We start from the raw sequence: 16,651 nt of genomic DNA on the forward strand, positions 1-16,651 counted from the left end.
ACCAAATAATTATATTTACAATTTTTTTAGACGCTGTCATTTTTGAAATAAATAAAAAATATTCTCCCAGCGCACCGAGTGTCCATCGATTGGTGGCGCGGGCCAGGAGTCCGATCAGGCGCGGCCCAAGGAAAACCGTCATAATTTTTTTTTAGCCTAGCCCGGCCCGACCCGGCCTAAGATCAGATGTAGCCGGCTAGTCAATTGTTGAGGCACCGAAGCGGTTTGCATACCACTTCTGCTGAGCGCTTCGCCTGCTTCCTCCGACTCTTTACATTCAACAATGGTCGTAATAATAATAATAATAATAAAAAAGACTCTTTATATTCTCACTCAATCGGAGCTTGGAGCATCCAAAGGTTCACTCCTTCCGCCATCAGCGGCCGACGCGATGAGGCAGCCGAGGCCGCCCAAGAGAGGAGGACGCCGGATCGACGCCGCCATTCACGACCTCGCCCAGTACGGCTTCGCCGAGCCCCAAATCCGCAAGATCATCAAAACGAACTCCTGCAGGTAGCTGTTCCTCCCCTTTCTTCTCAGAAATCTTTCTTCGTCCAGTAGCGTTAGGGTAGTACTAGGGTATTCTTTTCTTCTGTCCATGTTGCTCGTCTTCAGTTCAGACTTGCTCGATCTGCACCTCAGACGGATGGGAAAGAAAAATAATTCCACTTTTTTTTTATTTATTTCTCCCAAGATTGCTATATATATATACGTCCAACCAAGATTCTTGCCATTTCGCTGTGTATGGAGTATGGACGTGGGTGAAATTCTTGTGCTGGTGGAGTAGAAAAGGTAGCGCCATTCCCTGCTTCAAGAAACCACGGGGACACGGCTAGGTTTTTTGGGGGTTTTTCTCGTCGCAGTGTTTGATCATCTAGCTCACTGCTGGACAACATCGCAGTGCTGTTCATCTGATGAAATTTAGACAGTCATGCTACAGGCATGTTCCTAGCAAAGAAATCACCTTGATTTCGTCCTGTGGGAGAGACAGAGAGAGATGTGTGCACTCTCGCTGGTGTCATATTTTTACCTTTTTTCCCGTTTATTTTACCTTTTTTCGCTGACCATGCAGCAGGATCAGGTGAGCTCCGTTTTCTTCGGCCCTGTTTGGTTTCCTCTGGTAAGATTTAACTCCTATCATATCGAATATTTGGACACATGCATGAAGTGTTAAATATAAACTATTTACAAAACTACACAACTAGAGAGTAATTTGTTTTAAGCCTAGTTAGTCCATGATTGGACAGTAATTGCTAAATAAAACGAAAATGTTATAGTGAACAGCCACAACCAAACACCCCCTTCCTCACCTGTCCATGGCACTTCGTTGTCACTTTTCTTGATTTACATTGCATGGTTGTAGTGTTTTCCTGAAAGTTACTTACATCTCAGTTGTGCATAGCCTCTTATGCCATAATGTAGAGTTGTAGCACTGATCCATATATATGTATCTGTGCCGCACACATTACTTTAGAAAATTGAAATCCACTTTTTGTTGAGCATTTTTGTTGGTGCTTTCATAAATCCACTTTGGGTTTCATCCCAATTCTTTTTGGTGCTTTGATGACTTGTCTTGATGAAAAAGATGAAGAAATGTAGTATTGCTATTGTTTGCTTCTGTATTCAACTTGTGGATTTAATTTACAATGCGTTGAACGTTCAAGTAACGAGCTGCTCTCTCTCTATTTTTATTTCACAGGATGAAGATGGTTCCACCATAACTGATGAATGATGAACTCATCAAGCGAAGATGAATGACTCATGCCTCCAGTTGCCTACCTATTTGATCCAGGAAAAAACTCTATAATAATGTTATCTGTTTGGAGGCCTACTGTTATTTGTTTGGAGGACTATGGATGTTGACTTGCTGTTTTGCACTTGTATTGAACTTGGAGTGCTTCACCTGTGGTGTTTCTCTTATCTATATCTCTTATAAAGATAATCCCCACTATTCTATCTGGGAAAAAGTCTAAATAACCCCCCGAAGTATTGATGGGCGTCTAGTTTTGGGCTTGACTTATGAAACCGGGTAAATGAGACATTAAACTTTAGATGTTGGTTTAATTTACCCACTGGGTGAGCCGACGGCCCGTCCCCTCTCTCTGCCCACGTCTTCTCTCATCGACACATGGTCCCCACTCGTCATCCCTTACCTCTAGCTCTATCTTCTGCCTTTCCCATCCATGGTTGTACGACACTAAGCAGTGGAGGTGGAACTGGCTAGGTGTGGCCCTCCCATCCTCTGATCGGTCTCAGTCATGAGAATCACGTAGCAATCATCACTGCCCCCTTCCTTTTCTCATCCGATGCAATCTCTGGCCATCAATGGTGCTGCCGCCATTAACAACATGGGAGCTGAGCTTCATACCAGCTCCTCTCCCTCGCCTCCTCCCTGTTAAAGCATAGCCTGAGGACCCTCCGCATGCGCAGCAGCCACCTCACCCCTTCATGTGCCCTCTCTAGCTCTCTAGCACCCACACCCATCGCCACCATCGCCATGGCCGAGCCCGCCGCCGCCGGTTCGATCTCCTCACCAGAGTGATCTCCCGCCACAATTCCACCTCTATTGGATTCACACTGACATAAGGAGCTCGCCCAACCACTCCTTGGCGTCGATCCATGCCCACAGCGTCTCCTCCCATGCTTAGTGGATCACACCGCGTAGCAGTAACAACGATCGGCTCCCTTCCCAGTGCCGTGAGCCCCGCCGGTGAGTTTCACTGTGGCCTCTCTACACTCTCCACCGCCAGCTAGCTCCACTCGGTTTGGTGCCATCCAGCCATGGATTGAAGCATGAGATGGAGCTGGAGGTGGGAGATAACTGGTGGGGACCACCTGTCGGTGAGACAACTAGGCCCCACAACCATCGTGTCACTACCTACCAAGTTGGAGTGCCACGTAGGCAAAACCAGGTGCCCAAAACCGTCCAGGGGGTAAAATGATTGGTTTTGTAAAGTTTAATTTGTTGGATAACCGGTTTTATAGGTTGAGGGGTTAAGTAGACCACCCACGATACGTCAGGGAGTTATTTAGACTTTTTCCATTCTATCTAATTCTAGAGCAATCAACGTCATCAGAAACGAAAACATTCAACAAGCCACGTACTAGCAAACTACTTAGGTTGTGCAGGTTTTCGTTTCATATCCCAATAATGAGCTTGTGTGCATAGATCCCACTAGCGCCCGTGCGGATTCCTCCCTAGCGTTTACATGAAGCCTTTTAGTTTCCAACGTGAAACTGTCAAACTGATGCCATAAATTGCCCATGATAGTGATTTTCCTCTACAAATCAGGTCATTTATCGTGCAACCATCAGTGTGTGTGTCTTTACACCATCATCTCAAGATCAAAGCTGAAGAGTATCTGCATACTATTAGCTATTCGTTGTTGGTTTCTATTTGTTTACATAGTTTGTATCCATTTATGATTTCTTCACAATCTCTTTTCCATCATATTTTGTACGTTTAAATTGCTAATTTGGATTTGCCATATTTCCTAAATAAACATCCTACATGAAACAACTAGGCGAATAAAATGAAGATTGTGATAATTATTCATGCATTTTTTTCACAATAGTCTTATCATTCACCTTTGTACATCGACAAATGTATGCCCCAGTTTATTGCATCTATAAGCATAGATGTAATAGATATGAAAGTCATCCTAATTCACGTGGCAATGGTGTGGAATTTACATTTCAATACTTTTGGTCTTTTTGCAAGATAGTGAAGAGTGCTTATTATGAGTTATTCAATAAGCAGCTAGATGCTTACATTTCCAAATTATACCTACAAATTCTAAATACTTTGTGCTCCATAATAATAAATCATCTAATAATTCCTGTAGCAACGCGGCCGTAAGTTCTTCTAGTTTGTAATAATCTCAACTCTCTGTGTGATTGTAGTATTTCGGAATCTGGACTAGCCCTGAATGTTCTGGTTCAGCATGGACAACATGGATTTGGACATATTGCCATGCTCTGTTGATGCTTGTACTTCTACTTTCATGGTCTATATAAATCTATAATTTTGTATCTTGTTGAAATAATGTATCTATATTTGATCATATAGGCCACCCGACATGGTCAACCCAATCCTTAATCTTCCTGAAAAAAAAACCCACGAGGCCACAATAGACACACTAGGTACTGGATGGGCGTGAGATGCAAATTTTCGACCCGGAGCAAAATTCGAGTTGGGCTGCGGCCAGAACTTTACCTCGCGGGCTAGCCCGACGGCCCAACTGAACATAAATCTCTGTTCTCCATGTTGCAGCCCAGAAACATATTCTGGCCCAACAACAGCCTGCCACCGTCCCAGCCAAAACGCCAACAGCCAACGCTCACGGCACACCACTCTTCGCCTGTTCCTTGTCGTGCATTCAAGCGGGGGAGCTTGGAGCATTCAAGGTGCTCAGGTAGGATTTTCCTACCGTCGTATTCGAGACCGAATTTGTTTAGAGGGTTCAAATCTATCCGTATTCGAATCTAAATATTCAACATTCGATTCTATATCCGTATTCGAATACTTAGATCGTATATTAATAATGTCGACATCCAATACTATCTTTTCCAACATGGTTAATATTATCCGTATTCGAATCCGAATTCGACCAGAAATATAAAAACAAATATGAATCACCGTCCGTATTCGATCCGTTTTCATCCTTATGCTCAAGTCTTGTTTAGTTCTCAAATTTTTTTCAAGATTCTTGCGGTATATGTATAGAGCATTAAATATAGATAAAAAAAAATAAATAATTATATAGTTACTTATAATTTACGAGACGAATTAAGCCTAGTTAGTCTATAATTAAATAATAATTATCAAATAAAAACAAAACCAAAAATTTTGGCGGCTCGCTTCCTCCGCCTTCAGTAGAGGGGACTGCAGGTCTGCAGCGGCCGAGTCGACGATGCGGCGGCCGAGGCCCGAGAGAGGAGAACGGCGGATCGACGCCGCCACTGACCACCTCGCCCAGTACGGCTTCGCCAAGCCCCAAATCCGCAACGTCATCCACGACCTCCTGCAGGTAGCTGCTCTGCTGCTGTCCTTCCTCAGAAATCCTGCTTGCCGTCTTGCTTGCCATCGAGTAGCGTTAGGGTACTACTAGGGTATTCTTCTGTCCATGTTGCTCCTCTTCAGACTTAGCTCTGCACCTCAGACGGATGGGAAAGAAAATTCCACTTTTTTTTTCTCCCAAGATTGCTATATACGTCCAAGATTGTTGCCGTTTCGCTGTGTATGGAGTATGGACGCGGTTGAAATTCTTGTGCTGGTGGAGTAGAAAAGGTAGCGCTTTTCCCCGCTTCAAGAAACCACGGGGGAGAACATCCAAGTGCATCTGAATTTTAGACAGGCGTGCTATAGGATGTTCGTAGCAAATAAAATACTTTGATTTCGCTCTGTGGGAGTTAGAGGTGGGTGCACTGCACTCTCGGTGGTGTCATAAATTTACCTTTTCTCCCCTTTTTTTATTTTTTGGGTGAGGAATGTAGCAGACCTTACACTTTTTTCATGATTGAAGAGCTGATCCATTTATTGTTCAAACTTTGAAAGAGATTGAGGAATTCCTTTTCTTTTCTGACAAATGCAACGAATCCTTGACTGAGGAATAAGGAATACTAACTGGTTTGTCTATGATACTCAATGGTACAGGTGTACGGGAGAGAAGGGTGGCCATTCCTAGAGGAGGGATCATACAGTTTGGTGCGTAACAGACTCCTGGAAGAACAGGCGCAGCAGGATCAGGTGAACTCCCTTTCCGTGGCACTTTGTTGTTGCTATTCTTGATTTGCATGGCATGGTTGAGTTCTGTTTTCCTGAAATTTACATCTGAGTTGTGCATAGCCTCATATGCCAGAATGTAGAGTTGTAGCATTGATTTCCATAGATATCTATCTGTCCCGCATACATTCCTTTGGAAAATTGAAATCCAGAAGCATTTTCACTGGCTAATGATCCAAGTAACAGACACCTTAGGATAATACTTTTTAGGAAAAACAACTTAATGTTCTAAATTTGCATATTTATGGACATACATCCATGTGAAGCTCTCAGCCCTGTCAGCATTTGCAAACCTGCTTACAATTACTATGAAAACTCGAAACATACACTATTATGATCAAAATTTTATGCTAGTTATCAAGAAATTGTCAAGAAAAGCCGTTCGTTTTGAGAAAATTACTTCCTGGGATTTATTTTGCCATCCAGAAATATTTTCAAATTTTTAGGCTTTCGTTATGCAGAAACAAGAAGCAGTGGCTGCAGAAGAGGCATCACCACAAAATGGTATGGAAGTCTCACGAGTGCATGGTGGGGCACCGAACGAATCTCGGTCAGCCCTTGAACTGCAAGCTTCTGCCAACAGTTCACCACACCTGAAATATGTACTGCCAGTGCCTCCAGCAAAAGGACCTCCTTGTGCAGGGCCTCCCTGCTATGGATGGATTAGTGAAGAGTCTGAGACTGAGAGTGAACCAGAGGATGGAGAAATGCTTTCTGATGCAGGGCCTGTAATTTTCGTCAAAAAGGATATACCAAATCCTGTGGAGAAGTTGCCTTCTAAAAGGAAGTGACCAATTAGATGGGATGTGCACCCTAACTGGTAATGATTCTGACTCACCCACGCTCTTCTTCTTGGTATTCTGACATAATTGTTGTGACTAGTCTCTATTTCTTTTACTATAACATGTTTTCAATAGACACTAGCATATCCACATAACATGACGGTCCATAATTATCTTTATTTCTGTAAGAACAACAGTTGAGCTTTGGAGCTTCATCTGAATGGAAAGGTCCAAAAACCTGCATAAAAAAAGTGAATCTGGTTAGATGTATATATCTGCTCTGGTTTCACATCAATGTGTTTAGGTTGATACTACTCATGTTGATCAAATCTGAAGGCCACTAATTGTCGCATTGCTTCCCTACCTCTGTTAATCCATATTAGGGCCACCTCATAGCTTATCAATGAGAACCTTGTTTTCCAGTTCTAATTTCTGATATCAACTGTACGCTTGTCTTGTGAGCCTCAGAGATTAGGACTGAGATCAAAGTTGCAAGATGGTGGGTGGCCTTCAAGGATCAACTTCACCTATATCAAGTACATATATGGTGTATCTAGCTGGCAGCATCAGGCAGGATCAAATGTAGCTGCTGAGTGGTTGCAGATTGACAGCAGAACGCAGATTGCTGCTGTTTGCGTCCGAGAAAAAAAGATTGTTGCTGTTTGACAGTGTGCACTTTAGACTTATATGTAGAATTGTCTTTGTTCATCTATCCATAACTTGGTGGCACATTCTTTTAGAATCTAATGGATCAAATTTCTCTTTACTCATTAACTTTGGTGGTGCAAGTTGATAGTTAATTTCCGTGGCTAATTGGTTTGGCATTCCGTGAGGATTAAATGATATAAAAAAAAAGCCCACCATAATCATACCAGTGTCTGAACAGTAGGATCAGAAGTGAAATTGTGAAAGCATTCAAAAGGTCAGGAGTAAAATGGACTCTTTGCACAATGGAGAATCAAGAGATGGTACATTCCACCCAGAAACTGCAGAATGATTTCAATCTTATTGTGGCTTCTGTGCAAGTCAAGGAGTGTAAACCTATTTCCCTATTTGTTTGTGCTTCTGATCGGTTTCGATGCAACGGAGGATACATTGTGTTGGTCTTTCATAGTATGCAATAGAGGAACTAATGATGACTGCATATAGATGATTGCACATTTCTGTGAGTATGGCAGTATGTAGTCGAATAGATTAGAGAATATTAAGGGTCTGTTTGGATCATGGCCATAGTTTGCTAAATTTTTTCATGGAAATGTACTTTCTTAATTTTAACTTTATGATCAATAAAGCTTTTTTTTTTTAAAAAAAATGTGTGGCAAATTTGGCATAAAACTGACTAGCTAATAGCTGGGCCCCATTATCATGAAGATGAAGATATATAGTTGACGAGATGAAATTGGAATCACATTCCCCTGTCTTCTCGTTTGTAAGTTATAACCACTACTAACTACTAATAAGTGATTAGAGAATGAATAGTTTTACACGTTGCCTTGATATGCCTGAGCCATGCAGCCGCACCTTGACATGCCTACTGCCGTGCAATGCTTAGGACCTCTTTGAAAGGGCTTGTAGGGGCTCTAGCTCTATCGGCTTAATTAAAAGCTCTACAAAACGAGTACAGAAGAAAATGGTTCTAGAAGCTGAAAACAATCCAAAAACAGTGAACCCAAGTCGTTTTGGAGTTAGAAGCTAGAGCCCCTAAAACGTGGCTTTTCATGGCTTCTCTGTTTTGGTTATTTGGATCTATACCATTACAAATTTTCAAGTTTTGAGATACACCATTATAATTCATTTATTTAGACAATTGTCATTACAATCTCTTCTCTATCTGCGCCATTCTCTACATTTTCCACCTACATGGGCTCTGACTGATCTCGGACACGAGGAGGCGCAGAGCCACGCACTTGTTCGGGACACGCGCGCGTCGAGATGAACATGCTGCAAGTGCAAGAGTCGCACGCGTTCGGCTCGGGACGCAAGCAACATTCGTTGGCATCTCAGCAAGAAACACTCGTTGGCCAACAATCTGTAATTTGCATAATGCAGAGGTACTCTATAACAATTCGTTGGCATCTCACCAGTACTGCATTCCCTGAACGAGCACTGCGCAGCAGAGGAAGAAGGGACGATCGAGGACGAACGGGAACAGGAGGGGCACGCAGGGACCTCGATGAAGACGACGCCGGAGCCCATCAACCTGAAACCGGCCTCCTGTGTTCGCGTGCGGCCGCTGCCTCCACGCTTACCATTGTTGTCAGTAACAAAACTATCTACACTTACCATTACCATAGAAATATCCTTTCCTAACTAGTGTTTTTTTTTTCCTATGGGCCTGTGAGGCATCAGGTTGGCGTTGAAAGCACTTGTTTTCCTAAGCCTTGTTTAGATCCGAAAAGATTTTGGATTTCGCTACTGTAGCACTTTCGTTTGTTTGTGGCAAATATTGTCCAATTATGGACTAACTAGGATCAAAAGATTCGTCTCGTGATTTACAGGTAAACTGTGCAATTAGTTTTTATTTACGTCTATATTTAATGCTTCATGCGTATACCAAAAGATTCGATGTGACAGAGAATCTTGAAAACTTTTTGGTTTTCGGGGTGAACTAAACAAGGCCCTAGTGTTTTGGCTTCGCCCTGGGGAGAAGAGGTACACCAAGTGCAGCCGTCCATGCTCCGTTCATCCCCGTAAGTCTGTTCGCTTGGCCGAAAAATTGTAGCTGAAAATACTATTAACTGATTTATTGTGAGAGAAAAACACTACTGAATGATTGACAGATTCGATAAATAAGCTCAAGCGATCAGAAAAGAAAACTAAGACCGAGACCAAATAAAATTACCGATCCGCACTTCAAGAGGTGGCAAGTGAAGTTATGTTGGTTTTATTACTTATGTGTACTTCAAGAGGTGGCAAGTAAAGCTATGGCTGGTTTTAGTACCAGTGTGCACTTTAAGAGGTGTCACTGAAGCTATGGCTGATTTTACAACCGAATAGATTTACTGATTTGGTGGTAAGTGAAGGTCAATAGAATAGATGCATCCAACATATTTACCAATGAACACTAACAGAGGTGGCAAGTGCAGATCAACACAAGATGATAAAAAGGAGGCTCTATTGACTTCAGTACCATGTCTTGAATAGAGTTAAAAAAAACTTCATGAACAAGAAAAAACTCTATTTTTAGCTCTTCAACTTTTATTGAATATAGATTAACCCTCGAACTCTAAAATCAGACATACGCTACCTCCAACTATTAAAACCAAACAACTTTAGTTCATGGCTGATTTGGAAGGTAATTTTGAGTATATATGTATTTTTTTTTAAAAAAATAATAGGTAAATTACTAAAATGTATGAATATTAATCAAAAAGTTAAAGTTTTCTAAAAATACAATATATCTATTTAAACATTTTAGTTATGAATTTTTAGAAATTTGAATATTATTTTATTTAAACTATAATATATGTTTAAAATTTCAAATTATTCGAACAAATTCAAATGGACAAATGACCAAATCCAAAGTTATAGATCTTATGAGGTCTACAACTTTGTAGTTGATGATTGTTTCATTTGAAATCATTTACATACCAAAAATTCTGTTTCAAGTTCTCATATTTTTAAATTTATATTTTTTTTTATTTTTTGAACATACTCCAATGAAGAATGATCACAATAAATTTATAGCTGTTAATTTTTTATTTAAAATCATTTACGAAGCTAAAATTCCTTTTGAAGATCTACTATTTTGAAATTTATTTATTTTTCGAATTTTTTGAATGAACTTTGGATGAAGAAATGACCAAAAATGATCTACAACTTTGCAGTTGATGACCATTTTATTTTGAAACTATTTATGGTTCCAAAATTCTGATCAAAATTCTCATATTTTGAAATTCAATTTTGAATTGTCCAAATCAACTCATGTGAATAACTTAACAAAATTAAAGTTATAAATCTCGATGAGATATATTACTTTTCAAAAAATTATTTTGTACCAATTTCATATTTTTGTTTTAAATAGAAAGAATTATTTATGAATTTCGGCTATTTACCTATTATTTTATTATTTTGTTGAGAGTGTACTCAACGCGCAATACGACGCCGTTTACAGCTTTTGTTGAGCACTTCACCTGCTCCTTTCTCGTGCTTTCCCTGTTCGTCTCCGAGACTACTCCGACTGTCGTTCAATCAGAGCGTGGAGCATTCAGGATTCACTCTCTCCGCCATCAGGAGGGGACCGCAGCGGCTGAGGCGATGGGACGGCCGAGGCCCAAGAGAGGAGAACGGCGGATCGACGCCGCCATTGACCACCTCGCCCAGTACGGCTTCGCCAAGCCCCAAATCCGCAAGATCATCAACGAACTCCTGCAGGTAGCTGTTTCTCCCCTTGCTCAGAAATCTTTCTTGGAATCTTGCCGCCGAGTAGCGTATTAGGGTACCTGTAGAGTGTTCTTCTGTTCATCTTCAGAGTTCAGACTTGCTCTGCACCTCAGACGGAAAAGAAAATTCTGCTTTTTTTTCCTCCCAAGATTGCTATATACGTATATGTTTCTTGCTTTTTCGCTGTGTACGGACGCGGTTTGAATTCTTCTTCTGGTGGAGTAGAAAAGGTAGCTCCTTTCCCTGCTTCAAGGAACCACGGGGACACGGCTAGAATTTTTTGGGGTTTCTCGATGTGCTGCGTGATCATCTAGCTCAGTGGAGAACATCGCAGTGCTGTGCATCTGAAATTTAGACAGGCGTGCCACAGGATGTTCCTAACAAAGAAACCACCTTGATGGCTTGATTTCGTCCTGTGGGAGAGAGAGGTGGGTGCACTCTGTGTGGTGTCATAATTTGACTCCCCCCTTTATTTTTTAATTTTTTGGGTGAGGAATGTGGCAAACCTGAAACTTATTTAATCATGATTAAAGAGCTGATAAGCATGGCTGAAACTGTTCAAATTTTGAAAGAGAGATGGCTCAGTTTTTGATTGAGGAATTCTTTTTCTTTTTTGACAAATGCAACAAATGCTTGATTGAAGAATAAGGAATACTAACTGGTTTGCCAATGGTACTCAATGATACAGCTGTATGGGAAAGATGGGTGGGTGTTCCTGGAGGAGGGATCATACCGTGTCGTCCTTGACAAACTCCTGGAAGAACAGATGCAGGAGGATCAGGTGAACTCCCTTTCTTCCTCACCTGTCTGTGGCACTTTGTCGTCATTATTCTTGAATCTTGATTTGCATGCGTGTTGAGTTCTGTTTGCCTGAATTTTACATCTTAGTTTTGCGTAGCTTCTTATTCCAGAATGTAGTGTTGTAGCATTGATCCATAGATACATATATTTGCCACATAGATTCTTTTGGAATATTGAAATCCAGAAGAATTTTCACTGGTTTACGATCCAAGTATCACAGACACCTTATGACAATATTTTTAAAGGAACAACTTAATGTTCTAGATTTGCATATTTATGGACATACATCCATGTCAAGCTCTCAGCCCTGTCAGTATTTGCAAACCTGCTTATAATTACTATGAAAACTCGCAATGAAACATGCAACATTGTGATCAAAGTTTATGCTATTCATCAAGAAATTGTCAAGAAAAGCTGCTCGTTTTGAGCAAATTACTTCTTGGGATTTATTTTGCCATCCAGTCAGATTTCAAATGGATAGGCTTTTGTTATGTAGAAACAAGAAGCAGCGGCTGCAGAAGAGGCATCACCACAAAATGAATCTCACTCAGCCCTTGAACTGCAAGCTTCTCCGAACAGTTCACCTCGCTTGGAATGTGTACTGCCACTGCCTTCAGCCAAAGGACCACCTCGTGCAAGGCCTCCCTGCTATGGATGGATTAGTGAAGAGTCCGGGACTGAGAGTGAACCAGAGGATAGAGAAATACTTTCTGATGTACCAAAAAACGATATACCAAATCCTGTGGAAACTTTGCCTTCTAAGAGGAAGCGACCAAGTAGATGGGATGTGCGCCCTAACTGGTAATGATTCTGACTGACCTCAGTCTTCTTTATTTAATTCGGTATTGCTGACATAATTGTTGTGACTAGTCTGTATTTCTTTTACTGTAACAAGCTGTTAACCTACACTAGCATATCCACTTAACATGAAGATCCATATTATCTTTATTTCTGTAAGAACAACAGTTCAGCTTTGAAGCTTCATTTGAATGGAAAGTTCCAAACCCTGCATGAAAGATGTGAAGTTGGTTAGCTGTACATACCTTTTTCTTGTTTTGCATCAATTTCTTTAGGTTGGTACGACTCATGTTTGATCATACACCCTAGGGGTGTCACAGGCGAAGCTCTGCAAATAGTTCATCCATAAAATGTCATGATAGCAGTAACTGGGTTGCTAGCGCTTGCAGAATTAATATATATAGATAGTTGCTCCTATACCTCTGTTAATCTTAATCCATATTAGGGCCACCTCATATCTTATCAAAATCAGAACCTTATTTTCCTGTTCTAATTGTTCATATCAACTGTATGTTTGTCTTGTGAACCTCAGAGATTAGGACTAAAATCAAAGTTGCAAGATGGTGGCCTTCAAGGATCAACTTTCAACTATATCAAGTACATATATAGTTTATCTAATCTGGGAGCATGGCAGGATGAGACAAATGTAGGAACTGATTGGTTGCAGATTGACAGCAGAAAACATATTGCTGCTGTTTGTATTCGAGAGAAAAAGATTTCTGCTGTTTGACAGTGTGCCCTTTAACTTAGTAGAATTGTGTTTGGTCATCTATCCGAAACTTTGTGGCATTTTCTTTTAGAATCTAATGGATCAATTTACTCATTAAGTTTGGCTCTGCAAGTTGATAGCTAATTCCTGTGGCTAATTGGTTTGGCATCCCGTGAGATTATATGATAAAAGAAACCACCATACCAGTGTCTGAATAGTAGGACGAGAAGTGAATTTATGAATGCATTCACAGGAGCGGAGGGGTAAAATGGACTCTTTGCACAATGGAGAATCTAGAGGTGGTTCATTCCACCCAGAAATTGCAGAATGATTGCAAACTTATTGTGGCTGATGCGTAGTCAAGCAGTGTAAACCCATTTCCCTATCTGTTTGTATTTCTGATCGGTTTCAGTGCAGCGGAGGGATACTTTGTGTTTCATATGTAGTAGAGGAACTAATGATGACTATTACATTACATATAGATGATTGCACATTTCTGTGAGTATGGCAGTAAGTGGTGGAATAGATCACAGAATGTTAAGGACCATGGCCATAGTTTGCCAAACTCTTTCATGGAAGTGTATTGTTTGAATGGGCCTGATTGATTTCGTATCATGCTTTCCTGGAATATACTGCATAGCTTAAATTAGTTACAACCACTACCACACTCATGAATCACATGTACGCAGGCTCGAGGCTACTAGTTTGAGAAGAAGCGCTAGTTTTATTTATTTTACACCAAATCCACACATAAGTAGGTGGTGTACGTGTGTGCACATAAGTTTTATCTGCTGATCCTATTAATACGGCACAATAAAAGTTACAAATAGTCTTACAATTTTGCTTAATTTGGTTAGTTAAATCCTTTAGAGCATCCCCAACCGTTTTGCAAATAAGCTTTGCATTCATGTATTTGCAAAAAAGTCTTAAAAATACTTATCCAACGGTTTGGCATTTAGACTTTGCAATTTTGTTAACTTGGCAAAAAGAGAGGAAGGATTGGCATATATGCCAAACCGGTTCACACTTGGCATTGGAAAATTGGCGCGAAGTGATTAATGCCAAATCATTGGAGATTGTCTCTTTTCACCTTTGCCATATTTTTTTGAGACTTGGCAAACTCCCTCATTTGCCAAACCAATTATGCAAAACGGTTGGGGATGCTCTATAATAATAGTATGTATTGCAGAAAATGTGACCAGCGATATGTAGAAAGGTTGGAACTGTGGAAAATAGCTCGTGCCATTAAAATTTGTCAAGTTTCGGCAACCTTATCCTTTCCACCATTGTAATGTACTGCAGCTCAAGTAATGTCTCTACCTCAGTGATGACCATGTGCGTTGGTACACAGTCAAGTATAATGCCATAACTCTTGTTTATTCTTGACAGAAGGCCGTCCATTGGTGCTATATATCTCTCTCTATACCAAAAGACCTCATCTGAATGCTACCATCCACTAGATCAGAAATGCTACAACATAGAAGCAACCAAACTTAGCATTGTTGTTGGTAACAGAAATACCCACACTTATATATACCATAGAAACATCCGTTTGTAAGTAATAGTATTTTTTTCCTATGCTTCTTCTCGGCTATGAAGAAAATGTATGTGCTTGTGAGGCATCAGGAAGCCTGGATACTCCCACGGGTTGAAAAAACCTTCCTTCGTATACTTCTAGGCTCTGGTGTTCTTCCCCAAGCATATCACCTAAGAGCCAAGGAAAACAATGGAAGACAAGTGGTCTCCTGCGTCAGTCATGTGTCTCGTGTCTACGTGTAAACAACAAACCATCCGTCTCTCCCAGGCCCTACATGTACACGCACTAGGTGATCGTCGACTGAACGTGGAATTGGCGCACTGCACGCACCGAGAGGAACCGGCGAGCGACGAGTGTGGGACTGTGGGTGCGTGCGACATGTCTACATGTGCAATCCTCCTTGAATCACTGGATGCCAGTAGTGAAGGGTCCAATCCAATCCTTTTTCTCTTGGTCATCGAGGCCGCAATGCAACAACATCCCGAGAGGTTAAGGTTAGGATTTTCTTGTTCAATGGATCCTTTCTTACCTAGCTATCAAATGTGACTCTATAAAGAGTAGGACATAACTAATAGTTAATAAGTAGTATAGAAATTGGCCATGGTTCTTGATGCTCATAGTCATATGTTTTATACTAATTAATTCAGGTGTTGTAAAATTTACAATGTTGTCAAGACATTTGTCTGACACTGAGAAAAGGAAATTAGAGGATCAGTTAATTCAATTGTTGGCTGTGTACGTTTATAGAGACCAAAATTTATTCCTTTTTTTCCTAAAAAATAGTTGATTCAATCATGAAAAGTGGCATACAAAAGGTTTTTTTAGCATCAAGTAGTGTTGTTACTGATGATTTTGCATCAAGAAATGTCTAAAAAAATGTATTTGCAATGTTGATGAAGTTTGAGAGTATGAAGGTCGGCATGACACACCTCAACAAGTTTGAAACGCTACAATATGTGAGTACGATGCACCCAAATAAGTTTGAAAAAATATTACTAGTTACAAAGGATGTTTTTATAATTAATTCGTTGTCAGTGGTGAATGTTGGTGAAAAGCAGAGGAGGTGGCGAAGCAAACTAGTCATAGAGCTAGAGCGGTAAAAGTGAGCGGCCATTCACTTGTCAGCACATCCTACCATCTCCTTTCCACCCTTGCACTACAGCTCAAGTATTGTCGTCAAGTAATTTCGTCCACCCCAATGATGAGCATGTGTGTTGGTACAGTACTGCCCAATATAACTCTTGTTTATTCTTGACAGAAGGCCAAAGCTACCTTTCACCCATTCGTGCTATATATCTCTCTCTATATCAAAAGACCCCATCTGAATGCATCCGATCACTAGGTTAGAAATGCTGCAACACAAAAATATCCACACTTACCATTGTTGTTGGTAACAGAAACATCCTTTGGTAACTAGTATTTTCCTATACTTCTTCTCGGCTATGAAGAAAATTAGTATGTGCCTGTGAGGCATCAGGAAGCCCATAAACGTCCAAGTTGGCGTTGAAAGCACGTATTTTGATCACCATTCAGCTTGAAGACATGGTCCTCTATGGGGAGAGGAGTGCACCAGGTGCAGCCGCCCAGACTCCGGTACTTCATTTCCAACAAAACGGAGGGCCGACACTGGAAGGCAAGCGGTCTCCAGCGGTCCAGCCTGCCTTCTATTAGTGATTTGTCTCACACCTGCACAACGGCAAACTGTCTATCACTCCTAGGCCCTAGACGATATCGCGCAGTGGTGGAGCTTAGACCTAAACCCAGTAAGGGCCAACCATTGAAGAACAATGTGTTAGGATCGGGAGAAGGGCCAAGTGCAAGTCTACTGTCTGTTGTCCGACAATGGAAGACGTAAG

The 16,651-nt window shown here is 40.9% G+C and overlaps 2 protein-coding genes and 1 long non-coding RNA gene across 3 annotated transcripts; all 3 read left to right on the plus strand.

Moving 5' to 3' along the window:
- On the plus strand, positions 339-1,920 carry LOC110433177. Its single transcript, XR_002450576.1, has 3 exons — positions 339-513; positions 1,073-1,120; positions 1,700-1,920. It is a non-coding gene; the product is annotated as an uncharacterized LOC110433177 (long non-coding RNA).
- On the plus strand, positions 4,876-7,341 carry LOC8062527. The gene is made up of 4 exons (XM_002464207.2): positions 4,876-5,030; positions 5,657-5,749; positions 6,247-6,605; positions 7,036-7,341. The coding sequence occupies exons 1-3, from the start codon at positions 4,914-4,916 to the stop codon at positions 6,574-6,576; spliced, it is 540 nt and encodes a 179-aa protein (XP_002464252.1). The 5' UTR covers positions 4,876-4,913; the 3' UTR covers positions 6,577-6,605; positions 7,036-7,341.
- LOC8064516 lies at positions 10,693-13,376 on the plus strand. The gene is made up of 4 exons (XM_002464208.2): positions 10,693-10,941; positions 11,639-11,731; positions 12,248-12,552; positions 13,082-13,376. Coding segments are annotated over exons 1-4 (516 nt in total). The 5' UTR covers positions 10,693-10,824; the 3' UTR covers positions 13,083-13,376.

Source organism: Sorghum bicolor, chromosome 1 (genome assembly GCF_000003195.3).
Source record: "Sorghum bicolor cultivar BTx623 chromosome 1, Sorghum_bicolor_NCBIv3, whole genome shotgun sequence".
In the NCBI taxonomy this organism is placed as follows: Eukaryota; Viridiplantae; Streptophyta; class Magnoliopsida; order Poales; family Poaceae; genus Sorghum; species Sorghum bicolor.

Coding starts and splice junctions, on each gene's coding strand:
- LOC8064516 (XM_002464208.2), top strand. CDS start 10,825: ATGGGACGGCCGAGGCCCAAGAGAGGAGAACGGCGGATCGACGCCGCC. Junction 10,942..11,638: donor TCATCAACGAACTCCTGCAG/GTAGCTGTTTCT, acceptor TCAATGATACAG/CTGTATGGGAAAGATGGGTG. Junction 11,732..12,247: donor AACAGATGCAGGAGGATCAG/GTGAACTCCCTT, acceptor TTTGTTATGTAG/AAACAAGAAGCAGCGGCTGC.
- LOC8062527 (XM_002464207.2), top strand. CDS start 4,914: ATGCGGCGGCCGAGGCCCGAGAGAGGAGAACGGCGGATCGACGCCGCC. Junction 5,031..5,656: donor TCATCCACGACCTCCTGCAG/GTAGCTGCTCTG, acceptor TCAATGGTACAG/GTGTACGGGAGAGAAGGGTG. Junction 5,750..6,246: donor AACAGGCGCAGCAGGATCAG/GTGAACTCCCTT, acceptor TTCGTTATGCAG/AAACAAGAAGCAGTGGCTGC.